General features: G+C 52.2%; 1 protein-coding gene across 37 annotated transcripts in view; it reads right to left on the bottom strand.

Annotated features, from left to right (window-relative positions):
* Positions 1–27,371, bottom strand: part of CLIP1 (CAP-Gly domain containing linker protein 1) — a 136,650-nt gene that overhangs the window by 19,827 nt on the left and 89,452 nt on the right. For 28 of the 37 annotated variants that reach the window (XR_011385256.1, XM_070066122.1, XM_070066133.1 and 25 more), the window contains 7 exons: positions 24,697–24,862; positions 24,381–24,596; positions 19,379–21,634; positions 18,162–18,278; positions 14,976–15,082; positions 13,164–13,256; positions 10,494–10,614 (listed from right to left, as the gene is read on the bottom strand). Coding sequence is in view for 35 of the 37 variants with exons in the window: in XM_070066122.1 (XP_069922223.1) it covers positions 10,494–10,614; positions 13,164–13,256; positions 14,976–15,082; positions 18,162–18,278; positions 19,379–21,634; positions 24,381–24,596; positions 24,697–24,862 (3,076 nt within the window). In the remaining 2 variants the exon portion in view is untranslated. The remainder of the gene's footprint in view (positions 1–10,493; positions 10,615–13,163; positions 13,257–14,975; positions 15,083–18,161; positions 18,279–19,378; positions 21,635–24,380; positions 24,597–24,696; positions 24,863–27,371) is intronic. The other 9 variants (XM_070066144.1, XM_070066145.1, XM_070066146.1 and 6 more) reach the window with 2 other exon arrangements.

The raw sequence follows: 27,371 nt of genomic DNA, 5'->3' as shown, positions 1-27,371 counted from the left end.
AGGGACCCAAGTACCCGAGTTGTAACTGCTGCCTCCCAGGGTGTGCACTAGCAGGAAGCTGGGATCATGAGTGGAGCCAGGACTTGAACACAGGATACAGGCATCCTATGCAGCATCTTAACCACTGTACAAATGCTTATTCCTTTCTATATCTTTTTTCTTTTTTTTTTTTTTTTTGGACAGGCAAAGTGGACAGTGAGAAAGAGAGAGACAGAAAGGTCTTCCTTTTGCCGTTGGTTCACCCTCCAATGGCTGCCGCAGCCGGCGTGCTGCAGCCGAAGCATCGCGCTGATCCTTAGCCAGGAGCCAGGTGCTTATCCTGGTCTTCCATGGGGTGCAGGGCCCAAGCACTTGGGCCATCCTCCACTGCACTCCCGGGCCATAGCAGAGAGCTGGACTGGAAGAGGGGCAACTGGGACAGAATCCGGCGCCCCGACCAGGACTAGAACCTGGTGTGCTGGCGCCGCAGGCAGAGGATTAGCCTATTGAGCCGCGGCGCCGGCCTCTATATCTTCTTGAACTGCAGTAAGAACCATGGTTTTTATTTATTTATTTTTTGGATAGTAGTTATTGTGCATCATTTTTTCCCCAATGGGTTCTCTTACTGGATGTCCATACAACCCACTATAAGTTTTATTTATTTAATTTTAAACATTTATTTATTTAAAAGGCAGAGTTAGAGTGTGTGTGGAGAGGGAAGGAAAAGGGAGGGAGAGAGAGAGAGAGAGAAAGAGATAATCTTCCATCTGCTGGTTCACTTCCCAGATGGCTACAATGGCCAACGCTAAATCAGGCTGTTCTGGGTCTCCCACTTGGGTGGCAGGGGCCCAAACACTTAGGCTATCCTCTGATGCTTCTCTAGGCCATTAGCAGGGAGCTGGATGGGAAGTGAGGGAGCTGGACTCCAAACGGAGCTTACAAGGGATGCCAGCATCACAGGGGTGGCTTCCTGTGCCGCACCACAGAGCTGCCCGGTGGAAATCTCTTCATCCCATCTCCCTTCTCCCAGTGCTGTTATTGAGTCCTGGCTCAGGGAGGCTAACGACGCACATCTGCATTACCTCTGTTTTCCACGGTTACTATCTTTCCTTTAACTGCTTTAATATCTCTGCTTTCTTCTTCATTATGGCTTTTCCTTCACATTTCTGTTTCTGATTTACTTGGAAGTTCTGATATGTTGTGGTTTTGGTCTTCTGGTTGTTTCCTTAACTCTTCACTCTGTGTGTTGCAGGGCCAGAGTTGTGGAGCAGAGGGTCAATCTGCTGCCTCCAATGCATCCCACATGGGCAGGTTCGAGTCCTGGCTGCTCCACTTCTGATCCAGCTCCCTGCTAATGTGCTTGGGAAAGCAGCAGAAGATGGCCTAAGTGCCTGGGTCCCTGCACCCACATGGGAGACCCGGAAGAAGCTCCTGGCTCCTGGCTTCAGCCTGGCCCAGCCCTGACTGTTGCGGCCACTTGGGGGAGTGAACCAGTGGACGGAAGACCGTTCTCTCTGTCTCTCCCTCTTGAGTGGCTGTTCTACTCAAACAACTCGAGTTTCCACGCAGCACAAGGCACTGCTTTCCTTCGGCTGCCGTGCTCTCACAGCCTGGATTCCTCACCTCCTTCCGCATTCCTTTTTTCTGCTTTGGTTCCATTTCTTTTCTTTCTATTTAAGATTTATTTATAGCTGGCACCGCGGCTCACTAGGCTAATCCTCCGCCTTGCGGTGCCGGCACACCGGGTTCTAGTCCCGGTCGGGGCGCTGGATTCTGTCCCAGTTGCCCCTCTTCCAGGCCAGCTCTCTGCTGTGGCCAGGGAGTGCAGTGGAGGATGGCCCAAGTGCTTGGGCCCTGCACCCCATGGGAGACCAGAAGAAGCACCTGGCTCCTGGCTTTGGATCAGCGCGGTGCGCCGGCCGTGGCGGCCACTGGAGGGTGAACCAATGGCAAAAGGAAGACCTTTCTCTCTGTCTCTCTCTCTCACTGTCCACTTTGCCTGTCAAAAAAAAAAAAAAAAAAAAAAAAGATTTATTTATTTATTATTTGAAAGTCAAGAGTTACACAGAGAGAGGAGAGGTAGAGAGAGAGAGAGAGAAAGAGAGAGAGAGGTCTTCCATCCGCTGGTTCACCCCCGAATTGGCCGCAACAGCCGGAGCTGTGCCGATTCGAAGCCAGGAGCCAGGAGCCTCCTCCAGGTCTCCCGTGTGGGTGCTGGGGCCCAAAGCCTTGGGCCGTCCTCCACTGCACTCCTGGGCCACAGCAGAGAGCCGGATCAGAAATGGAGCAGCTGGGTCTCGAACCGGCGCCCACATGGGATGCCAGCACCTGAGGCCAGGGCGTTAACCCGCTGCGCCACAGTGCCGGCACCTCCATTTGTTTCCAAATGTTCATCTTACTGCAGACAGCTCTACCTGGAATTCCTATGTGTTCACACAGGGAAGCAGCAACCGTCCCCATACCCTCCCCTCCTCTGAACTTCATCTCCAGGCCACAGCTGAACAGCTGGGCTCGTTGTACCTGGGCCAGGCCAGGGTGGGCAGAGTGAGACCAGCCGAGGCTGTGCACAGACACTGCGGGCCCTTCTCCTGCGGTTTCCCTGAGGGCCCCGAGTCTAAGCAGAGGCCTCCCCGTTCCCACAGGACACTGAGCTCGGCTTCAGCCTCAGGGCAGGTTTTGCGGCTCAGCTTGGGCAACACTGGCTCTCACCAAGGGCCCCGGCTTCTTCTGTGCCTGGAGGGTGGCTGTGCGACCCTGTAAGAGCTCTGGACGTCTTCCCGTGCAGGAGGACAGACCACAGCAGACCCCTGCTCTGGCCTCGCCCTGGAAGCCTCCACAGTGCTTGCAGGAACAGCAGCCACCTGGGGGCTGAGTGGACGGAGGCCACATGCTGAGGGTGGCAGCAGGCTGTCCCTGCCCTGCCCACCCGTGGACCTAGGATCACCTGGGAAAACAAGCCAGGTGGCCTGCCCCTATCTGGGGCATGAGCAGCTTTGGTAAGGGCTATGGCAGTTTTCCCCGCCTCTGGCCGAATTCCGAGGTGGCTGAAGGCTTCCAGTTATAGACTTCTTGACTTTTCCCAAGGCAGCCTACTCACCTCCTCAGGCTAATTCTTTCCAAACTGCACTGGACACAGGAAGGGGAAGTACCAGGATGAAAATTCTCAGAGGGCTGGTGTTGTGCAGAGGTCAGAGGTCAAGCAGTTGTTTGCAAAGTCAGCAGCTCAAACAGGGGCATCAGTTTGAGTTCCAGCAGCTCTGCTTCCAATGCTGCTCCCTGCTAATGTGTCTGGCAAGGCAGCAGATGATGGCCCAAGGACCTGGGCCCGTGGCACCCACATGAAGGGACCCCAGTGGGAGTCCCTGGCTCCTGGGTCAGCCTGGCCCAGCCCTGGCCACTGTGGTCATTTGGGGACTGAACCTGTGGATGGAAGATCTCTCTCCCTCCGTCTCCCTCCCTCTCAGTCATTCTGCCTTTCAAGTAAGCAAATCCTTAAAAAAACTGCTGACGATCTTGCTCTTCATCTTCTTTTCTACGTACCCCAGGAACACAGGGGTCAGAGGTCAAGTCATATTTGTGTTTCTCGTTTGCCAATTTCAAAGTTCACACCTTGGGACCAGCATTGTGGCACAGTGACACCAACACCCCGTATAGGAGGGTGGGTTTACATCATGGTGCTCCGCTTCGGATCCAGCTCCCTGCTAATGCTACTGGGAAAGCAACGAAGGACGGCCCAGGTGCTTGGGCTCCCGTCACCCAGGCGGTAGACTCGGATGGAGTTTCAGGCTCCTTGTTCAGTGTGGCCCAGCTCTGGTCACTGTGGCCATATGAGCAGTGAACAACAAATGGAAGGTTGGTATCTCTCTCTCTCCCCCTCTCTCCCTGAAATGCTTTCAAATTAATTAAATAAATAAATCTTTTAAAAGTTTACAGCTTGGGGCCGGCACTGTGTCACAACAGGTTAACGCCCTGGCCTGAAACGCTGGCATCCCATATAGGTGCCGGTTCTAGTCGCGGCTGCTCCACTTCCCATCCAGCTCTCTGCTATGGCCTGGGAAAGCAGTAGAAGATGGCCTAAGTCCTTGGGCCCCAGCACCCACGTGGGAGACCTGGAAGAAGCTCCTGGCTCCTGGCTTCGGATCAGTGCAGCTCTGGCCATTGTGGCCAATTGGGGGGTCTCCTAAGTGGGCGCAGGGACCCAGAACCTGAGGCATCACTGCTGCCCCGACTGTGTGGAAGCAGGAAGCCGGAGTTGGGAATGGGCTGAGAACTGAACCCAGGCACTCCCACAGGGGATGAAGACGTTCTAGCCACTGGGCCAAATGCCTGCCCCTGCTGAAGGCATTTCAGTCACCAAAGAACCACGTTCCCACCACGAAAGGAAGGGAGGGAAGGGGATTCCCTGATGAATCCTGTGCACCCAGCAGCCCCTCCCCGCCCAAGCCTCGAGCAATGACACCAGACGATCTCCACTTCCCAGAAACAAGCCGCGGCCAGCAGAGACTGCTTTCCCCGACACTCAGGTCTGGGAGCTGGGGGGGCGGGGGCTGCAGGCACCAACCTAGTTTTGTGTTTGCAGCTGACCTCTGCCAGGCAACACCACTCAGGACACGCAGGCCCCGCCCGCTGATGCCCGTCCACGGGGCAGACTGTACCCGCATTTCACACAGGAGCAGGGGAATCAGCGCTGCCCCCACCGTTAGTGGTCATCCTCCCAAAGTGGGGCACCGGCGAGGTCTGGAAATCATGAAAGCAGGCGTCTCAACAGGGGCTTCTGCAGGACGCACGGGGCTATTTTTAGGATTCTCTATGAAAAGAAAAGCAAAGAGCGCCGTGTGTGGCTTCCATTGTCCACACGCAGTGCCCGGCCTGAATTGGCACCGGATGCTTCTACCATCCCCCTGCAGCACCTGCGGCACTCATCTGGGGACTGGGCTTCCGGCGGCCACAGCTCAGCCACCAAGCCGTGAAACCGGAGGAACTGGAACCACGTGGGGAAGCAGAAAGCGCAGTCACAGGCTCTGCTTCCTACTTGCCGCCCTGCCCAGGCGCTCATTCACACAAACCCGCGTCATGTCCACTATCCCTCCTTCTCTTGGCCTGGGTGGGGACAGCAGAAGCCAGGGACCACCCCCGCCCCCAACACAGCAGAGAACTGCAAAGCTCTCTCCTGGAGACAAGAGGCAGGTGCCGGAAAATGAGGAACCCCACCCCGCCTTGCTCACTGCGGTAGGGGGTGGGAGGGAGGTGTAAGAGCAGACCCATGATTGGCGAGTTAGCCAGGAGAGGCGGGAGGTGCAGGAGAAACGTGAGCAAGCTGAGTGGAAGAGGCAATCGAGGGTGCGAGGATCACAGGCGGCCACACCAGTGTCCACAGAGGACGCAGAGGGAGCCCCTCGTGTGTGATGACTTCAGCAGGCGTCACTCCCAGAGTGCCCCGGTGGTGGCAAAGAGCAGCCAGGAGGGGACGGTGCAGATGTGAGCGAAACGTAAAGGCAGCAAACGGATTACTCTTACAAAAAGTTTGCAAGAAAAGAAAAGAAGATAAGGCGGTAAGAGTGTGACTGGTGGGGGAAGATTCAGAACCACTGTCAGGGAATGGGCAGCGTCTCCCATCCCACAGAGAAGCCACAGTGGCCTTAGAGCGGCTGCTGGAGGCAGGCCTGCACATCTCAGGGGTGAAAAACCACGCAGGCACCGGCAGGAAGGCATCCAGCCACGGGGTGGGACGAAGGGCTGATGCTGCCACCTATGGCCCTGCTGCACCTCACAGACACATGGCACTAAGTCAAAGAAGCCGGCCACAGGAGGACACCCAGCGTGGGACTCGTGTGAATGCAACATGCGCAACAGGCAAATCCAGGGAGACACAAAGCACACCAGTGGCTGCCAGGAGCTGCACGGGAGGAGAGAATGGGAAGTGACTGCCTCGTACGGAGGTGATGAAAGCGCTCTGGAACGCAAAGCAGCAGTATTTGCACAGAATTGTGAGCATCGAATTGAATGCCACGGAACCGTGTATTCCACCACACACACACAAATGCACGTACACAAAACCAACTCAAAGCGCAAGAAACTGCACGTGAGAGTGAGCAGTCAACAGTGATTCTAGTGACAACTTTCCTGTGGCTTAAAAGAAAGAGAACACGCTAGCTAGCTTCCATCTGCTGGTTCCCTCTGTCCTTGATGGCCAGGGCTGGACGGGGCTGAAGCCAGCAGCCTGCAGCTCCATCTGGGTGCCTCAGGTGCACGGCAGGGACCCCAGGACTTGAGCCATCACCTGCTGTGCATCAGCAGGACATTAGATCAGCAGCAGAGGAAGGACTCGATCCCAGGTCCTCCAACAGGGGTGCGGGCGACCTAACCCCCTGCACGACGCCAGCCCGAGTGCACTTTTGTAACACTGTTGGACCTCCCACCACATGCCTAGCTCCCGGGTACTTTATCTTAACAATAATTATGAAGTAAGTAAACATAATTTCACTGGGTGCCGGGATAGTTTACTAGCAGGGAAAACAGGCTTCAAAGTTAATTTTATTTCAGCTCTCATCTCCTCCTTGGCTTAACTGGGTGTCCCTAGCAGCAAGCTGGATCAGAAACAGCAGCTGGGACTTGAACCGGCACCCACTGGGGATGCCAGCACTGCAGGCAGAGACTTAGCCCATTAGACCACAAGGCCGACCATGCTACTTCACTTTTTTTTTTTTTTTGAAGATTTATTTATTTATTTATTTGAAAGTCAGAGTTACACAGAGAGAGGAGAGAGGAGAGAGCAGAGAGAGAGAGATCTCTTCCATCCGCTGACTCACTCCGCAATTGGCCACAATGGCCAGAGCTGAGCCAATCCTAAGTGAGGAGCCAGGAGCCTCCCCTAGGTCTCCCACGCGGGTGCAGGGGCCGAAGCACGTGGGCATCTTGTACTGCTTTCCCAGACCACAGCAGAGAGCTGGATCGGAAATGGAGCAGCCGGGACTTGAACTGGCGCCCACACAGGATGTTGGCACCGCAGGTGGCGGCTTTACCTGCTACGCCATGGCACCGACCCCATTACTTCACTTTTGAGCCACTGCTTCCACATCTATAAAATCTTCCTATCCCAGAGGCATACTGCAAATATTTTATGAAACAACAGTAACGCAATCAGTTCAGCAAATGAACCAATCACAGTGCTACTCACGGAATAAATGAAACGGAGCACAGCCCGAGGTCACTATCAGGCTAAGTCAATCTAGTCTGCATTGTCCTAATTTTAGAATGAAACACCCCATATTGTGAAAACACTAGAAATGAGATTTTTTTAAATAACATTTTTTTAAAGATTTGTTTATTTGAGAGGCAGAGTTACAAAGAGAGGGAGAGACATAGAAAGAGGTCTTCCATCCACTGGTTCATGCCCCAAATAGCTGCAGCAGCTGGAGCTGGGCCGACCCAAAGCCAGGAGCTTCTTCCGGGTCTCCTACATGGGTGCAGGCATCCAGGGATTTGGGCTACCTTCCACTGCTTTCCCAGGCCAACAGCAGGGAGCTGGACTGGAAGTAGAGGAGCTGGGACTTGAACCGCTGCCAAGAGATGCCAGCTCCACAGGCAGAAGCTTAACCTAACTACTCCACAGTGCCAGGCCCCAACTTTTTTTGGACAGGCAGAGTTAGACAGTGAGAGAGAGAGACAGAGAGAAAGGTCTTCCTTCTGTTGGTTCACCCCCCAAATGGCCACTACGGCTGGTGCGCTGTGCCGATCTGAAGCCAGGAGCCAGGTGCTTCCTCCTGGTCTCCCATGCAGGTGCAGGGCACAAGCACTTGGACCATCCTCCACTGTCTTCCCGGGCCACAGCAGAGAGCTAGTCTGGAAGAGGAGCACCTGGGACAGAATCTGGCACCCCAACTGAGACTAGAACCTGGGGTGCTGGCGCCGCAGGCAGAGGATTAGCCAAGTGAGCCGTGGCGCCGGCCAACATTTTTTATTTTAAAGTAACATTAGGGTCCAGTGCTGTGGTGTAGCAGGTAAAGCTACTGCCTGAAGCACCAGCATCACATGTGGGCACTGGTTCGAGTCCCAGCTGCTCCATTTCTGATCCAGCTCTTTGTTAATGTGCCTGGGAAAGCAGTGAAGGATGGCCCAAATGCTTGGGTCCCTGCACCCACATGGGAGACCTAGAAGAAGCTCCTGGCTCCTGGCTCCCATCTGGCCCAGCCCTAGCCATTGAAGCCATTTGGGGAGTGAAACAGAGAATGGAAGCTCTCTCTCTCTTTCTGCCTCTACCTCTTCTTATCTGTAACTCTGCCTTTCAAATAAATAAATAAACCTCAGGGGGAAAAAAGTAACATTTCTAAGATGGGTATTTGACATGGGATGCCCACATCCCACACTGGAGTGCCTGGGTTTGAGTGCTGGCTCCGGCTCCCAACTGCAGCTCCTGATAACACACACCCTGGGAAGCAGCAGCTGATGGCTCAAAACCTTGGGTCCCTGCCCGCTGCGTGGGAGACCTGGGTTGAGTTCCTGGATTCAAGCTTAAGCCAGGTCAGCCTCAGCCTTTGGCAGACACTTGGGGAGTGAACCAGTGGACCAGAGCTCTGTCTCTGTCTCTGTCTCTGCCTCTCAAAGGAAAGAAAATCACTAACATTTCTCCCCAACAGCATAGCCGTGTAGTACATTTCCCAACACAGCTGATCAACAGTTTGACTTAACTCTAGAAAGCAACTATGCAAGAATTCATAGTTTACAGAAAATACACAGCACTCTCGATTCCCGGAAACTGATCACACAATAGGGGTAAGAAAAGCCCAATGAGGTCCTCAGTCTTTCTTTAAACTAAGGTTGCTGCTACGTTACTTTAAATGGGTGAACCTCTCCACTCTTGAAATGTCTGTATCAAGGGAAGAGTGTGATCTTTCCTGATAATCTGTCATTTGTAGCAGTCTCCACCATCAGAGCCTGTCGCTGTCAGTTCATATCCATTTGTTTCTTTCTTCAGAGGACAACACAGAAAACTACAAACAGCAGAAGGATGCATCCCTCTCTGTAAAAGGAAGTCACTTCCTCAGCTGTTCTTATTTTCTAACACCCTGCAAATGGCTGGTTTTAAACTTTTAATCACAAAACCTTCTCAGCAGGAAGCCAAGGGAAATCCTTCCTGGGAAAGGGTGTGTGTGTGTGTGTGTCAGGACGGAGGGGCCTGAGGAGCCGCTGCCAGGGCGCCCATCTGCTCCGAGCCCCTTCCACTCAGCCACAGAGACCGGAGTCCAGCCAGGGCCACAGCGTAAGAGGAGGCGACGACCTCTTCGCCTCACTCCTGTTTTCAGAACCCACTCTCCGCAGAGACGTTCAGTGAAGTGACAGAGAACAAGACGAGAACAGACTCCATGCTCAGCCAGGCCCTCACCGACACGCTGGGTCGGAGACGCCAGACACAGAGGGTGCTCCGGCCGGCCTCTTCAGGTCCAAGAGCGCCTACTTCACAGGGCTCGGGCCCTCGCGCAGAGAGGAGGAGACCCTAACGAAGTCACACCCCCTCGATGCGCCGGCTAAGTGAGGCTGCGCACGTTGCCACCTCTCGCTGCTGCCACGTCCCCTTCTCTGAACGAGGATAACGTCCGTGCCGCCTCTTTACAGGGCACGGTAGGGATGGGCTTATTTGTTGTTTGCGCCTGTCGTGCAGTCAGAGCCACAGAACGCTAGCAAGCACTCCCAACGGCAGCAGCGGCAGCAGCCTGGCATGCCTTTCACCAGCTACGAAAACCGTGGAAAGCTACAATCAACGCTGTCACGCCTGGAAACAATTCTCCAGAAAGTGTCTTCACAAACCAAACCGAACTGCATCAACGAGCTGCAGCAGCCCAGGTGGGAGCGGGGGAGAAACATCAGTGCCTACCCAGCAGAAGTCTCTCGAAATTGTAACTCCAGGTGCTGCTCTGAGGACAGATGTGAGTGACAGCTCAGCACTCGGACTCGACTGTCAGAGGGAGGCCCGGGCGCCCCTCGGCACCACGTCTGTTCCCTGGCTTAACCATCTTCCGCGGCTCACACATGGAAGCAACGGGCTGTGGGCTTCCTGCGTTCATTCTGGCTATAACACGCATTCCACATGTACCAGCGAGCACCAGCGCCCGGGCCACAGAATCCCATTAAGAACTGTGGAACATTTTCATAACTTAAAAAAAAAAGAAAAGCAGGGTTCTATTTAAATCAGCTGCCAGTCCTCGCACCAAATCCATAGTCCTGGACACTGTTTCAAAAACTAATTTTGATGACCAAAAAAAAGTAAAAAATCTCAAGAGAAAAATGACGCTGAAACCTCAGCATCGTGGGGAGCAGACTCTGCCCTTCCCCTTCAGAGACAGGGCTGCTCCCAAGTTCCCGGGCCCTGTGCTTTCTTTTCTCCCCCAAGAACCTGCCAGTTCCCTCCCGCCCTGCCTCCCAGGCGACTCCCCGGGCGGACCCAGCTCCAAGGAGCCTGCTGGCCCAGGACGAACATCGGTGTCAGCACGGCACACAGCCCCCACCAGCCCACTGACCTTCTGGTGACTGGTGACCTCGTCCCTGCTCCGCCCCAGCTCCTCGGCAAGTCTGACGTTCTCTTCTTGCAGCGCCGAGAGCTGCTGGGACTTCTGAGCGGCCGCCTGCTTCAGGGTTTCGCTGCAAGGTTACCATGGAAACGAGTCAGGCAGGGAAACTGGGGGACACAGCCAGCCCCACAGCGCCGAGGAGAATTTATCTGGGTCACGTGCCGCAGGAGCCACAACAGGGAGGCTGCACGGCGGCAGCCCCTCAGACAGGGCTGTCGCCCACAGTCATTGTATTTAAAAACCTGACAAACAGGACGCCCCCTCCCACCGCCTACGCTGATCCCATACGAAAAGGAATCCTGCTATGAAATACATGACAAGTGAGGTGGTCAGCATAAGCCCTCTTGTCTCTAGAAGCATCTCCATGAGATAATTACACTAGAGCGCACCACACTGCTAACGTCAAGTAGCTTGCTGCCAAGGCACTCGGTCGAACCGCACAGAGCTGTAACCTGTGTTTCTCTGGCAGAAATAAAAACCCACCAGTCCCATTTACCAGTACCTGCCAGAGTTAATCCCTGAGGGGAATCTGGGTACATTTGTAGAACTAGAGGTTAAATTCCCAAAGGAAACATGATTTTCTAATTAAATAACAGGCGTCTTGTGTTGATAGTACAATATCAATTTGCAATTAAAAGAACCAAATGAAAATATAATAGAGCCTGCTAACCTGTACCCAAGAATACCAGCACATGAAACAGGAACAGTTATAGGATCTAGTTATTTAAATATCTTCCCATTATTAAAAGTAATCTAAAAATACATCCTGAATTATTACCCTTTACATACAGGTATTTACAATACTAGATTTGGGCACTGGATTTTAGTTTTATGCCATAGAAGGCTTTGACGCAATTACGAATTTTTAAAGAATTCGGTGCTGGATAAACTCCCTAGCAAGCTGTCGTGTGTGGCTGAGTTCTGGATCCAGTCATCTGGGCGTGAATCCACCTGTTGATTCATGAACACATCTATTTTTAACTTCAATTGTCTTATGGGTGGCAGTGCTTGGCATCTGCAATTTTCTCAATTTTTAACTCCCCATCTACCTATAATACCCATACTAGATGACTTCATGAATTTGGGGGAAAAAATCTTTAGAAAAATTCTCTTACAACACTGACTGAGGCTTTTTACAGAGACGTTTTCAGCAAGGAAATCTGAGAAGGAATTTCAGTCTCAAGGGTTTAGTCATTCAAAGGCTGGGAGCCTCCATCTCAATTCGGGATCTTGGCACACACACCTGCCCCCCCCCCCACTCCCAAAAGAGTATTACGAAAAAGATGTGCCTGTATGGCAAGTTTTGCACCAAACTGAAAGTATCTTTTAATTCCACTTTCCATGAGCCTTTTGAAATAGCTTCGCTGCGTGTATGTGCACACGCAGTACAGCTAAAGTTCTTGTCCTGGCCAGAGCACACGCCTGAAGGAACAGGAGAGATGGACTCAGCCTGATCCGGACGTCCTGCCTCCCAGGTGGTCACTGCCTTCGGCAGGCCTCTCTGGTCTCGCATTTACACGGCCTTGCAGAGGGGCAAAGCCTGTGCCCAGTTCCTTCTCTGTCTTTTAAAGATTGGTTTAAAGTCCTTGGTTTATAGTAAGACCCTGCGGTAAAGGAAACCGAAAGAGTCAAAGAACTAAAATTTTAAATGGCCAAAATGACCTAAAAAAATGACATTGGACGTCTGACAACCCAGACCGCTCCCGAGCGCGTTTCGGCATTTCTCCCCAAAGCGAAGGAGGTGATGTGGTTCTTTATGTTCCAAGTTGAGAAAACGGAAGCTCAGAGAAGTGCAAGAATTTGACCTAAATCAAAGCCAGGAAATAGCAGAACCAGAAGAACTGCGGCTGCCGCTGGGGGCGGACTCAGTTGCGATCCAAACACGAGGACACTCAGTCTCTCTCTAGCGGGTCGTGTGGAACGCATTTCACAGAGGAAAAAGGCTCCTAAGGCCCAAATTCCGAAAACACTCAAGGGAGGATTCTGAAAATAGCTATAAAAATATTTCTACCGATGTTTAAAGAAGCTACATTTCTATCTATAGGACAGGGTATCTTCAAAAAGAAAAGGCTAAAGTAAGTGGCAAAATAGGCATTATTAACACTGACCTACAAACATTTTACTTATGAATCCATAATAAATCTGTAATCATGCTAGGAAAAATGGAATTAAAAGGTAAGTTTATTTTGGGGGAAAAAAAATTTGAAATCCATAGTTTTCTCATAATACGCATTTTTCACACTTTTCCAAGACCCATGTATGCATGGACTTCAAGGGTCTCTGCACCAACATAATCATTTGATTCCATCTTCCATGAACAAGTTGAAGTATACTTGTATATTCTAGACTCTGTTACTGTGCCAGATGAGAAATTAAAGATAAAAATCAGATTGTTTGTACTGTTTTTCCTAACATCCAAAATTATGCATCAGTGAGGAAGCATTTCACGGTCACTCTCACTGAAAACAGACGCTGGCTGGCCAAAGTCAAGAGCCTTCCTAAAGCCACTGTGCTAAAGGGCACAGAGGGAAAGAACAGCAGGTCCCAGCTGCAGGCAGGACGCTCTGAGGGAGCCTCCGGGTCTATAACAGATCCACTCTGGCCCGGCCCCCTCATTACCTAGTGTGGCCCAGAGAGCTCAGAGGTGGGGCTATGGCAGTGGGAGGTTGGGTAGGGGATCTTCTGCCGCTCACATCCTCCCTCACCAGCTGCCTGTGTAACACAAATGAACTAAAGTCAGCTCAGTGTCCGTAACGGCCCAGCTTAGCAAAGCTACTGTGTCCCGGAGACAAGAAATCCTGACCGTAACTGAACCGTGAGATGCAATCACCCTTCTCCTGACCCATTACCTATCCGGATCATTTGGCTTTGGAAGGGCATAAAAACCTAAACCTCTCCTTCCGGCCATAACCACAGGACTGTGGGGAAATGTCTGGATGTAGTTTAGGGAATCCGTCATCATCATCTCTTCAATAAATGACACAACCCCTTGGAGGGCAGGAACTGTATGTGATTCACCTTCCGATCCTCCCTAGCTTGACTGCACCTGACGCAGAGGACATACTCCAACACCCACGGGATGACTGGCTTTGGATTGTCAGGTTCATGCACTGTGCTTATCAGAAGTCTTAGCAGAAGCTTCACGGTAACCATCAGTTAAAATGCCAGATAAATACCAATCTGTAGCCACTACCGTAACTAAATGTGAAAGGCAAAGACTGAAGTCATCATCAACGAAGAAAACATGAACAGCCCACATGCCTGAAAAACCAGTCAGCAGGCTGACAGATAAAAACTAAGGCCCCCAAACGCCGAGACTTAATTTCCAAGCCATCAGATTTAGTTACTCTTAAGATCAAGATATGGAGGGGCTGGCGTTGTGGTGCAGTGAGTTAAGGCGCCACTTAAAGCGTTGGCATCCCGTATCAGAGGGCCGCTTCGAATCCCGGCTGCACTGCTCTGTTTCCAGTCCAGCTCCTTGCTAATGTGTTTGGGAAAGCAGTGGAGGGTGGCCCAAGTGCTTGGGCCCCTGCACCCACAAGGGAGACCCGGAGTGAGTTCTTGGCTCCTGGCTTCAGCCTGGCCCAGCCCCAGCCGTTGTGGCCATCTTGTGAGTGAACCAGTGGATGATGGAAGATTCTCTGTCTCTCTCTCTCTCTCTCTGTCACTCTTTCAAATAAGTAAGTGTTTTTTTTTTTTTTTTTTTTTTTTTTTTTTTTTTTTTTTTTTGACAGGCAGAGTGGACAGTGAGAGAGAGAGACAGAGAGAAAGGTCTTCCTTTTGCCGTTGGTTCACCCTCCAATGGCCGCCGCGGCCGGTGCGCTGCGGCCGGCGCACCGCGCTGATCCGATGGCAGGAGCCAGGAGCCAGGTGCTTTTCCTGGTCTCCCATGGGGTGCAGGGCCCAAGCACCTGGGCCATCCTCCACTGCACTCCCAGGCCACAGCAGAGGGCTGGCCTGGAAGAGGGGCAACCGGGACAGAATCCGGCGCCCCGACCGGGACTAGAACCCGGTGTGCCGGCGCCGCTAGGCGGAGGATTAGCCTAGTGAGCCGCGGCGCCGGCCTCAAATAAGTAAGTGTTTTTAAAACATCAAACCACTGAAAATCCTGAACAAGACACCCTGGTTTTTGTCCTATAGGAAGTCTTTAGGGAGTTAGTAAACATCTCTGAGGGTTGAGACCGGTGTCCTGCCCACGAGTAACTCGCGCCTGACTCTGCCTGGAACTTCACGAGCTTTACAAAGCCACCACTCAGGAGCGAGCACGCAGCCCCCCCGATCTCTTCCCGTGGCTGTGGGGACAGTTCTGGGGGCAGGAGGGTGGCAAGGACACTTTACTTTTTCTCTTTTTCATATATTAGAAAAAAATCAGCACCGTTTCCACTTATGCAATTTAAAATAAGTTCTGAGTCTCAAGGAGAAGCAACTTACATTTCTTTCCTAAATTCTTCCAGTTTTTGGTTCTCTACAGTCAGAAGTTCTTTTGACTTGTTGAGCTCTTCCACATTCTTCAGGTTGTTTTCTTTAAGTGTGTCCAACTTAAACACCAAGAGAAAAACACTTGATGAAATTATCCAGTTTCCGCGTGGCATGACTGGGTCAATTATTCATGAAAATGTGTGTTAGGAAAAAGATGAATCAGTCACTTGGAAAAAAAAAAAAAAAAAAAAACACCAAAAACAATCACCTGGGTGAAGAGATTACAAGTGAAAGGCTATTATAGAGCTCAAACCTGGTCCTTGCAGGCATCCCACACTTCCTGTGTGTGGCCAAATGGCAAACTGAACTGCTACAGAAATTCAAACGCAAGCTTCCTTTTATCTTACGCACAAGCCTCAGTATTTATCAGCGAATCTGCTAACGAAGTATGACCCATCGTCAAAAAATAAATAATTAAGAAACTAATGACATCAGTAAGAGTTAATCTTGGTAACAAAACAAATCCCCTTTGCTTCCCCACAGATTAGTCATTTAGAGTATGACATTTTTCAGCATCAGTAACAATTTATATAGTCTTCAATTCAAAATCTGTTGACTTGAATCAAGATATTTGTAGACTGGAAAAAAAATTTAGTTATCTCTCTGAACTTTGAAGCGCAAAAAGCCATGCAGTGAGGGAGTGCATGTCTCCCACACACAGTCCCATGGGAGACACGGCCAGCTTAGGGCCTGGACCCTGGTGGGAAAGCCACACGACTGGGGCCTAGAGGGGTGTCCTGGACCACAGCCTCCAGCAGGTGCCAGACCCCCAGGTGCAGAGCTCCTGTCGAGGCTGGGGACTCGGACAGCTGCCGCAACACGGAGTGTCCCCGGGCCTCGTGCACTTGTCTTCTACAGCCAGAAAGGGAGCCGTGTCCTGTCGTGTCGCACGCCCCCATTCCCTGCTAGTCTGAATGCTACCACCTCCCCTTCAACGCCTCTCACATGCCAGGTGCACGTCACCACCGGCCCAGGAAACGGCTCATCCTGTCTGTGTCTGGCTTCAACAGAGACACCAGGGTTAAGCTGCAGGAGGACACGACTCCGTGACTCATTCCAAAGGTCAGCGGCTTCCCCTGAGTTTTCCGTTTACTCTCTGCGCCAGTCCTGATCAGGATCTCTGACCGCTTTTTAATGCTCTCACATTTTCAGGCTTCTCTTGGGCTTGTCAGTTCCCATAAATGTACTCTTTTCTAGGCTTATCTATCCGACAATTACTTCAAAACACTCCTGTCTTTGTAGACTTTGAACTTTGACCTTCCACAACAAGGAGGCCTCATATGCAAGCTGCCATCATGTGGCCACTCCTTTCCTTGTTTCAGCTCCTTACTGTCTTCCCTGCCTATCACGTTAATGAGCACCCAAAGTCTCACAGAACTTCACACAGCCGTTTTGGCAACAGGTTTCCAGGAAAGAAAGGGTTGGTGGAGTGGGCATTTGGCAGAGCAGCTAGGACGACGCTTGGGATACTCAGAGTGTCTGAGTTCAAGCCCCAGCTCCACTCCCAATACCAGCCCCCTGCGAATCTGCACCCCTGGGAGGCAGCAGGTGATAGATTAAGTACTCGGGTCCTTGACACTCACATGCAAGACCCGGATTGAGTTCTGGGCTCTAGGGCATTTGAGAGAGGAACTAGCATATGGAAAATGTCTCTCTCCCTCCCTCTCAAATAAAATTAAAATTTAAAAATATGGTTGGTGGGACCGGTGCTGTGGCATAGCAGGTAAAAGCCGCCACCTGCACTGCTGGCAGCCTGTATGGATGTTGCTTTCAGTCCCGGCTGCTCCACTTCTGATTCAGCTCTCTGCTGTGGCCTGGGGAGCAGTAGAAGATGCCCAAGTCCTTGGGCCCCTGCACCCATGTGGGAGACCCGGAAGAAGCTCTTGGCTCCTGGCTTTGGATCAGCACAGCTCTGGCTGCTGCGGCCAATTGGGAAGTGAACCAGCAGATGGAAGACCTCTCTCTCTACCTCTCAAATAAATAAAAGGGAATCAGAGAAGGGAACACCAAGGAGAAATCCAAGTTAGAGAGAGGCAGAGGCTGAGAGGGAGGTTCTCCATCCACTGGGCTACTGAAGCCAGCAGCCAGGAGCTCCTTCCAGGTCTCCCATGCGAGTGCAGGGACCCAAGCACTTGGGCCATCTTCTACTGCATTCCCTCGGCCACAGCAGAGAGCTGGATTGGAAGTGGAGCAGCCAGGACTTGAACTGGTGCCCATATGGGATGCCGGTACTACAGGTGGTGGCCCTACCTGCTACGCCACAGCACTGGCCCCCAGTCCAATTATCTTGACACCACAAATCCATCCCCAGTCCAAAAAATGACAAAAAAGGGAATTTGGCATTGAATTAGGCCAAGAAAATGCCTACCTAGATCAAGCTCAGGGCTAGGGAACAGAACCCAGTGGCTCAAGGTAGAGAGAGATTTGAAGAGGGAAACGTGTGTGTGCTATGAAATAAAGGATATGGGCCGGCGCCGTGGCTCACTTGGTTAATCCTCCACCTGTGGTGCCGGCATCCCATATGGGCGCCGGTTCTAGTTCCGGTTGCTCCTCTTCGAGTCCAGCTCTCTGCTGTGGCCCGGGAAGGCAGTGGAGGATAGCTCAAGTGCTTGGCCCTGCATGGGAGACCAGGAAAAGCACCTGGCTCCTGGCTTTGGATCGGATTGGCACAGCGCCGGCTGTAGCAGCCATTTCGGAACTGAACCAATGGAAGGAAGACCTTTCTCTCTGTCTCTCTCTCTAACTCTGCCTGTTTAATAAAAAAAAGAAAGAGAGAAAGAGAGAGAGAGAGAGAGACAGAGACAGAGAGAAAGAGAGAGAAAGGAAGGAAGGAAGGAAGGATACGTGAACTAGACAGTGCCACGAGGACCCTCTCTCGCCAGGGCTGTCACTCAACAGCTCCCTTGGAAAGCCACGCTGTAAGGACTTCCCTGTTTGTAAAGGTTGGTCCTAACAAATAATTGATGAAGTAATACATTTTATTTAATATTATCGCAGCTCTGATGTACATTTGACTCTACTAACATGGATCAAACCTGCATAAGGTCACTTAAAATAAGCATTCCTGCGTTAGTGATCAAACATTCCGCGAAGCTGATAAGCGGTTCTCTGTACAAAAAGCCATTTAAATCTGATTACTTCATTCTGTAGTTGTGCATTTGTTTGCTTGGTGTCCTCCAGGGAGGCCAGAGTCTCCATCTTCTCTTTGGTCATCTGTTCCGCTGTCTGCATGGTGTCGTCTGCTGTCTGCGTAGCCTAGACACAAGAGAACACCGTGAGACAGGAAGGCACCCGCTGGGACGCTGCTGGGTCACTGTCAGGCAGTCTGCGAGGTCTGTCTGGGGAGGGGGGCACACAGAGAGGACAACACGGTCATGGCCCCACGCAGAAACAAACACACCAAGACACAAGAGGTCTTCCCTCTCACGCAGAACGACGTTCAGGCCCTTTCCTTGCCGTCTTCCCACAGTCAACTAATACGCAATTTGTCCATTTTCCAGGGCCCTCTACACCTGCAGCCTCCAGGGAAAGCAGCAACCTGCCCCGCCAAGCGCGCTCCCGTCACTCTGGCTTACGGCTGAGAGACCGCGAGACCGCTCGGCGGGAACAGAGTGGAAACCCCCTCCTCTGCTAGTCTGCTCTTAGTCATATTTGCTGCGAGTTTAAGGGACTGGTCTTGCCGTTTCAAAACTGGGGCTTCTGGAATTACCTGGAATTTAGGTTGAGATTTTTTTTTTTAAGAACAATACAAATTATTTGGGCAGTGACAGCATAAGGCTCAAGTGTTTAATGAGAAGTTGTAGATAATGAATGTAAACATGGCTGTGAATGAAACAAGACATGCATATGGAGACAAGTTCTTAGGTGTTATACACAAAAATGATTTAAAAATTCAAAGATTTTAAGGCACTGGCTTATGACTTAATTTGGTCTCACATTTACGGGAGTTCTGAATCCTACCTTCCCTACTGTCAGTCACGGGGAGGTCAGGGCACTCCTCCAACGCAGACACACAGACACAGCTGAACGGTCAAAAGCCAGAGAAGACACTGTTTCAGCGTGTGCCCACCTCACTGAGGCCCTTCCAGGCTTAAGAGCCACAGTGAACTCTTTCCACAATGTTTTCCCTTAAATTAAAAGATAAATCCTTTTTTTTCCCAAACGGGGAGACTCCAGCGATTAGACATTTTGCAGAGAACTGCCCGTTCAGACTGCGGTGCACAGCAGGAGGCACACAGCCGCTGCCTTAACGGGGAGGGTTTTCCTAAGCAGAGTGGGGAGCCGTCACCTATGCCGCTAGGTAGTGCCCGTGTGAGTAAGGCGTCCGGCGCTCAGCAGCTGCCCCCTCACTTTACCGTGAACGAATGAAGGGCCTCGAGCTCTCTAATCCTAAGGGCGAGCTTGCTCTTGTCTTTCCTCAGAGTGCGGTTTTCCGCCTGCGACTCGAGCAGGCCGGCCGAGATGCGGCTGTTGGCGGTGGCCAGCTGGCCGAGCTCCCGCTGCAGGACGAAGTAGCTCTCCTCCAGCTTCTCCTTCTCCTGCAGCAGCTCGTCCCGCCGCTGCGCCGTCTCCCGCTGCTCGGCCAGCAGGCTCTGGTTGTCTTGCATCACCTTGGCCCTCTCAGCCAGGGTCACCTCGTGGTTCAGCCGGAGGTCGTCCAGGATCTTGGTGAGGTAGCTGTGCAGCTCCTGGAGCTCCAACTTGGACTTGGACAAGGTGGCGAAGTCGCTCTTGAGGGTCTCTATGTTGGCGGCCAGCTGCGCCGTTTCCGCACTCAGCAGCTCCTTCTCCTTGATTATCTCCACCACCCTCTGCTCGGACGTGGCCTTCTCCTGGATCAGCGCAAACTTCTCGGCCTGCAGCTCCTCGGCGCGCACTCTCAGCTCCGCCACCTCCTGCTCCAGGAGCACCAGCCGCCCGTGCAGCTTCTTGTTCTCGTACAGGGATGACTCGCTTTCCTTCGCTCTGGCCTCCTTCTCCAGGGCCAGCGCCTGCTGCGCGGCGTGGATCTCCTCGCTCAGCTTCTGACACTCCTCCTGCAGGTTCAGGCCGTCTCTCAGCAGCATGTTCTTCTCGCAGCAGCAGGCCTGCAGCTCAGCGTTCAGACTCTCCCGGGCGTGCAGCATGTCCGCGCGCTCCTGCTCCAGACGCTTCCGGGCGTCCTGGGCCTCCTTCAGCATGAGAGAGAGGTCGCGCTTGCTCGCCGCCAGCTCCTGGCTTTCCCTTTTCGTCTCGAGAAGCTCCTTCTTGAGGGCGTCGACGCTGCCCAGCAGCTTCATCTTCTCGTGCACGGCGAGTCTTCGGTTGGCCGACTCCTGGTCGTACTTCCTTTTGAGGTCTCCTAGGGCTTTGATGGAGCCCTCTCTCTCTGCAAGTAGGTCTGCATTTCGCTTCTCCAACGCCGACTTGTCTTGCAAGAGGCCTTCCTGCTGCCTTCTGAGCTTGCTCAGCCTCTGGCACACGGCCTCCTTCTCGGAAGCCAGGCAGGCGATCTTCTCGCTCAGGCCCACCTCGGCGTGCGCGGCCTCCTCCGAGCGCCTGCTGAGCCTCTCGGTGATGGCCCTGCTTTCACTCGCAAGCTCCTCCTTCTCAGCCAAGAGCCTCCGCTCGGAGGCGGCCAAGGCCTCCTTCTCGTGGAGGAACTGGAGGCGCTCGGAGTCTGTGATCGCCCGGCTGGTCTTGGTCTCCTGCAGGAGCGCCGTGAGGCTCGTGTTCGTGGCCTGAAGCTGCCGCGTCTCCAGCTCGGCCTTCCTCAGGGCTTTGCTGGCGCAGTCCAGCTGAGCCCGCAGCCCGGCGGCCTCCGAGCTGAGCAGCTCCTTGACCTGCAGGGCGGCCTCCAGGCTGGCATTCAGCTTCTCCTGGCCTTGGAGCAGCGCGTCCTTCTCCAGCTGCAGGTCCCGCTGGCTCTGCAGGAGCCCGTCCCGTTCCACCTTCAAGGCTACGCACGCGCTATCCAGGCTCGACTGCTTCTCTAAAACCGACCTCTTCTCACTCGTGAGGTCTTCGATCTCCTGCACCAGGGCCTTCTGGTCTGTGGCCAGCTCCTCATAGGAGCTCTGCAGCTTCCGAATCACGTCATCCTTGTCTTTAGCCAAGGCAAGGTTTTCGGTAAGCAGCTTCCTGATCCGGCCCTCCAGGTGGTCTTTCTCCTCCCGATCCCTCTTAGCCTCGGCCACCAGGGCATCCTTGCTGACCTGGAGCTCCCGGACGAGCACCTGCAGGCTCACCCTGGAAGCCTGCAGAGAGTCGTTTTCCACACTCATCTTCAAGACTTCTTCCTGGGCAACGTGGATTTCCTGAAGCAGTTTCTCTCTCTCCACAGCCAAGGCTTCTTTGTCGAGATACTCCTGTTGGTAAAACTGCTTCTCCTCTAAGACTTTCTCCTTCTCCGAAGCGAGGGCTTCGTTGACTGACCAGAGCTTCTGCTGGTCTTCCTGGAGCAAGGTGACTCTGGCCTCCACTTCTACAAGCTCTGATAAGAGCGAACCTTTCTCCAGCTTTAAAGCATTTCCCTCCTGAGCAAGAAGCTGCTTCTCTGACTTCAGGCCCCTCAGCTCCTCTGACATTAGCTCAATTTCTTTTTTGGCTGATGTTAACAAATAGGTTAGCGACTACAGAGACAAAAGGTGGAAAGAATGGAAACAAAGATGAAATCGAGCAGACAAATGCAAGCCCAAATAACTTACGGCGGCCTAAATCATCAGTGGTTAGCATTCTCTACAGTAAACGTCATAGGAACTATCTGACTAACTAGGTAAACAGAGCCCAGGAAGGGACGGCATTAAGCAAGGTGGCTCTGCGAAGGACTCATATGTCTGTTGGCTGGAAACGACTTGTGAGATTACTTCCTGACAGCTACCGAAAAGATGAAAATGGTAGCTTGATCCTGATGTCAGCACGAGACTCTCTGGCCACTTCAATTACCCAATTATTCATTTCTTTGGTAGAAGGATTACCAAAAGAATATTTTTTTTAAATACGATTCAAAGAACTTTAAAAATTATTATACTTTAATTTTTAAAAAAGGAAGCGTAACAAGGGAAAATAAATTGATACTTATCAAACTTCAGCCCTTTACTCACTAAAGGCAGCCACTAGGATGAGAATGAGTGAGTCTTAGTATCACAGAACATACTAAAAATACAGATGGGGCTGCAGCTGTGGCACAGTGGTTGAAGCCTCTGCCTGCGACACCACACCACACCCCTGAGAGCCCAGTCTGAGTCCCTGCTGCTCCACTGCTGACCCAGCCCACTTGCAAATGGCCTGGGAAAGCAGCAAAGGATGGCCCGAGTCTTTGGGCCCCTGCCCTCCACATGGGAGACCCAAATGAGCCTCCTGACTTTGGCCTGGCCCAGTGCTGGCTGTTGTGGCCATCTGGGGAGTAAACCAGAGGATGGAAGATTCTCTCTCACTTTCTCTCTCTCTAACTCTCCCTCTCTCTAACTCTAACTTTTTTAAAAAAGATACAGACCAATTTCTAGGCTTTGGGAACTGAAATGAATAGATCATTTCTGTAAACATATTAGTTTATATGAAAGTTTGACCTCGGTGTCTACACTAGTGCCATGTTGTGCAATGATGTGAATGTTCCTACCTAAAACGTCCCATCTAAAAGCCGAGTGAGTAACTCCTAAGCGTTTGGAAAGTGGTGAGTGTAACCAAGGAGCAGAATTTGTAATTTCATTAAGTATTCCAAGTTCAGATTGAGGTGGCCTCACGTGGCTAGTGGCCGCTGAAGTGGACAGCACAGTTCTAGACCATGGGCTCCTGAAATTAGGAGCACGGGGCTTTGAGGGTTCTGTGGGCCTCCTGAAATTGTGCATCAGACTTGGGGTGCACATGGCAGCACTCCTGGGAAAACACCTTTGGGCTGCACCAGGCTCTCCAAAAAAGCCAGTGTCTCACTAAAACCAGATGTCCAGAAGGCTTTGGACAGGGAGCAAGCGCAGCATTTTGACCAAATGACCTTGGGACAGCAAAATGAATGGAGAATTTTCCACAAGCCATGGAATGCTGTAGTTTGGTCAGGCTGCAACGTTTTAAAGGAAATGCTACAAAACTGCAGACTGTCCAGATAAGGGGGACCATAGAGAGAAATGACCAGAGAATTACATCCTGTTTCATGGGAAGAAAAGCCTGGACTGCCCGCAGGTAGTCGAGGGCACACGTGGCCTCCTACATGTTCCAAGGTCCACTTAGCAACAGCGGGTTCTCAACAGGACAGGTGTCAAGTCCTCTTTTAACATTTGTTCCTACTACTACGCCCCCGTAGAAACATTTCTCTTAAAAATAAAGAAAAGCATTTACTTTTCCTTGATCAGTAAGAAACTAAAAAGAAGACAGACTGAACTTCATCAAGTTACTGGGGTCAAAAGCTACACCGGGAAAGCACTCCTGTCCAAGACAGACGGGGCTGCGCCCTCTCCTGAGATGCCGGCCTGGTCTGCCAGGTGGTGGTTTCCCCTTCACACGTCACCACCTCACCTACCACTAAAAACGAACAAAAGCTGCACTGGGCACAGGTACAGTCCCCACACCATAAAAGAAATTCAACGTATCAAGGTCTCCTGCATTACAAGATTTCCTCACTACCAGCAGCCAGCCTCCTTATCCACAGGCTCACAGTGCCAGGGTGTACGTGTGGGCGTGTACATGCACACACGTGTGTGTGCGCTTCTGTATGTGTGTAGAGCTGCGTGTGTACATGCACACACGTGTGTGCACGCTTTGTGTGTGTGGAAGAGCTGTGTGGATACATGCACACACGTGTGTGCGCTTCTGTATGTGTGTAGAGCTGCGTGTGTACATGCACACACATGTGTGCACGTTTCTGTGTATAGACGAGCCATGTGTGGATACATGCACACACGTGTGTGCGTGCTTCTGTATGTGTGTAGACGAGCCATGTGTGTGTACATGCACAGACGTGTGTGTGCGTTTCCATGTGTGTAGAAGAGCCGTGTGTGTGTGTGTGTGTGTGTGCAGGAGCCCTCCCTGTGGGCCTCTCTTGCAGGTGGGCTCTGCCCAGTTCTCACTCTGTCCGTCTGCTCCCCTTGGCCTCTGCCTCTCACTTTCTGTCCTCAGCAGACAGGAGGAACGTGCTCTCCAACACCAGAGAGCCTGCAGCAAGCAGGAAGAGGAAGCGCAGGCCACAGGACAAACACAGCGGGGAGCAAGCAGCACAGAGGGTGGTGACAGCGACACGGTCCCCCTTCCGGGGAAAGACCTGCAGCTGTCGCCACCCTGAGGAGCAGCAGAGGGGAGGGAGTGCCGCCGTTCAGCACCCGGAGCCGGCTGTGTGCGCTCTGACCAGCCCTGCAGCCGCGGCCCGACGCACTCCCTGCAGGGACGCACTCTGGCCTTGTCGGCTTGCGCTCGCAGCTCCTCCACCTCCTGTAGCAGCTCTCTGCTCTGCGCCTGGGCAGCCCTCAGCTCCTCCTCTGTGCCCAGCAGCACCTTCTGCAGGTTCTGCAGGGCCTCCTCGTGCTTCGCGTTCATCTCGGAACTGGCTTTTTCGTACTGGGCCTTCAGGTCCTCACACTGGTTGTGGCTGGTCTCCACCTTCTTTTCCTGCAGGAACCGTGGGGGAGAGGTGAGTCACCCAGCCATGTTCCGACCCCCCCCCCCCCCGCCTTCCGTGCCAGCAGAAGGGCCCATCCACCCTCCTTACCAGGTCCAGCAGTTGCTTCTCCAACTCCTTCTTTTCCCCCTCGTGTTTCACAGCTGCTTCGCGCTGGCTCTGCTCGGCTTTGAGGGCTGCTTCTCCAATGCTCTTCTGCAGGAAAGTTGCATTCTCATTGGCCTTCGTTAGCTTCAGCTGTAATTCCTCTACACATCTGGAATAAGTTCCAATACAAAGTGTCAGATTTTTCACAAAAATATATTTAAGAATTAAATTGAAAATATATTACTGATAATAATTGTATTAATGATGACTAAAATTCACAAATAATTAATAACATCCGAAATAGGCTAATTAAATGACAGGGGTGAATATTTAGCCTTGCAGTTAAGATACTGGTTAAGATGCCTGTAAGGCCCAGTGCTGTGGCATAGCAGGTAAAGCCGCCACCTGCAGTGCTGGCATTCCCATATGGACGCCGGTTCAAGTCTCAGCTGCTCCACTTTTTTTTTTTTTTTTTTTGACAGGCAGAGTGGACAGTGAGAGAGAGAGACAGAGAGAAAGGTCTTCCTTTGCCGTTGGTTCACCCTCCAATGGCCGCCGCGGCCAGCGCGCTGCGGCCGGCGCACCGCGCTGATCCGATGGCAGGAGCCAGGAGCCAGGTGCTTTTTCCTGGTCTCCCATGGGGTGCAGGGCCCAAGCACTTGGGCCATCCTCCACTGCACTCCCTGGCCACAGCAGAGAGCCGGCCTGGAAGAGGGGCAACCGGGACAGAATCCGGCGCCCCGACCGGGACTAGAACCCGGTGTGCCAGCGCCACTAGGCGGAGGATTAGCCTAGTGAGCCGCGGCGCCGGCCAGCTGCTCCACTTTCAATCCAGCTCTCTGCTTTGGCCTGGCAAAGCAGTAGAAGATGGTCCAAGTCCTTGGGCCCCTGCACCCACATAGGAGAACTGGAAGAAGCTTCTGGCTCCTGGCTTCAGATCAGCACAGCTCCAGCTATTGCAGCCAGGATGGAAGACCTCTCTCTCTCTCTCTGTTTGTAACTCTGTCTCTCAAATAAATACATCTTAAAAAAAAAAAAAAAAAAAAGATGCCTGTAATACACATAGGAGTACCTAGGGTTCAGGCCGTGGCTCTGGCTCCTGACCCCAACTTCCTGCAAATGTAGACCCTGAGAGACAGGACTAACGGCTCAAGAAACTGGGCTCCTGCCACTCATATGGGAGATCTGGATTGAGCTCCCAGCTCTAGGTTATGAACTAGCTCAGCTTTAGCCTTCACAGCCATCTGGGGAGTGAACCAGTCAGTGAGGGCTCACTCTGTGCATCTCTCTGCCTCTCAAATAAATAACATGATTTGCCTGAAGAATGAATTTTAACAACTGTAATGGATATAAATACATTAGAGTCCCAAGCACTGATTGTAAATGTTAATTATCTTATCTAAATACATCAAGAAGGAAAAATTAGTGCAAAATAAACATATTAAAAAAATCTGGGGGCTGGTGCCATGGCACAGTAGGTTAATCCTCCACCTGCGGCACCAGCATCCCATATGGACACCAGTTCTAGTCCCGACCACCCCTCTTCCAATCCAGCTCTCTGCTTTGGCCTGGGAAAGCAGTAGAAGATGGCCCAAGTCCTTGGGTCCCTGCACCTGCATGGGAGACCAGGAAGAGGCACATGGCTCCTGGCTTCAGATCAGCACAGCTCTGGCCGTTGCAGCCACCTGGGGAGTGAATCAATGGAAGGAAGACCTTTCTCTCTGTTTCTCCCTCTCACTATCAGTAACTCTACCTCGTAAATGAATAAATAAAATCTTAAAAAAAAAAAAAAAAGAAAATTAGTCTAGAAAGTTTCAAAATTATAGCAAACCAGATTACTAAAAGCCCACTGTAGTGGCCGGCGCCGCGGCTCACTAGGCTAATCCTCCGCCTTGTGGCACCGGCACACTGGGTTCTAGTCCTGGTCGGGGTGCCAGATTCTGTCCCAGTTGCCCCTCTTCCAGGCCAGCTCTCTGCTGTGGCCCGGGAGTGCAGTGGAGGATGGCCCAAGTGCTTGGGCCCTGCACCCCATGGGAGACCAGGAGAAGCACCTGGCTCCTGCCATCGGATCAGCGCGGTGCGCCGGCCACGGCGGCCATTGGAGGGTGAACCAACAGCAAAGGAAGACCTTTCTCTCTGTCTCTCTCTCTCACTGTCCACTCTGCCTGTCCAAAAAAAAAAAGGCCACTGTAGTACAAAATGGTACGCAGATGACAACTTAAAGATCAGCTTGAAGAGATGCAGGCAGAGATGAACAGAGATGAACAGAGGTGACTAAAACAGGCCACCAAATGCTTCAGAGAGCACGGGAGGGAAACCGGGCAGGGCAGCTCTGCACTGTATCCCCAGAAAACACCTACAAAGTGCAGCTCCCTGAAGGCGCTGCTCGGAACCACAGGCTCTGAGCTGCACCCGGTGAACGGAACTCTCCAAGGACCAGCTCTTTAAGAAACAGTTCTAAGGATCCTGAGGACCTGAAGTGACGCCCTCCATTTCAGAGCACCTGCGACTCCTTCTTGCGAAAGCATCCCTGACCGTGAGACTCTGGTCTGAAACTGACCTACAGCACTCAGACAGCAGCACCCCACCACAGCACACGTGGCAAAGCACAGAAATCCCCAGTGTGATCGCTCAAGCTTGGAAACAGATACGCTGCCGCAGGGTTAACAAGAGTGGAA

Source organism: Oryctolagus cuniculus, chromosome 21 (genome assembly GCF_964237555.1).
Source record: "Oryctolagus cuniculus chromosome 21, mOryCun1.1, whole genome shotgun sequence".
In the NCBI taxonomy this organism is placed as follows: Eukaryota; Metazoa; Chordata; class Mammalia; order Lagomorpha; family Leporidae; genus Oryctolagus; species Oryctolagus cuniculus.
Note: the sequence above shows the minus strand (reverse complement) of the source record. Positions and strands in the feature narration are given on the sequence as shown.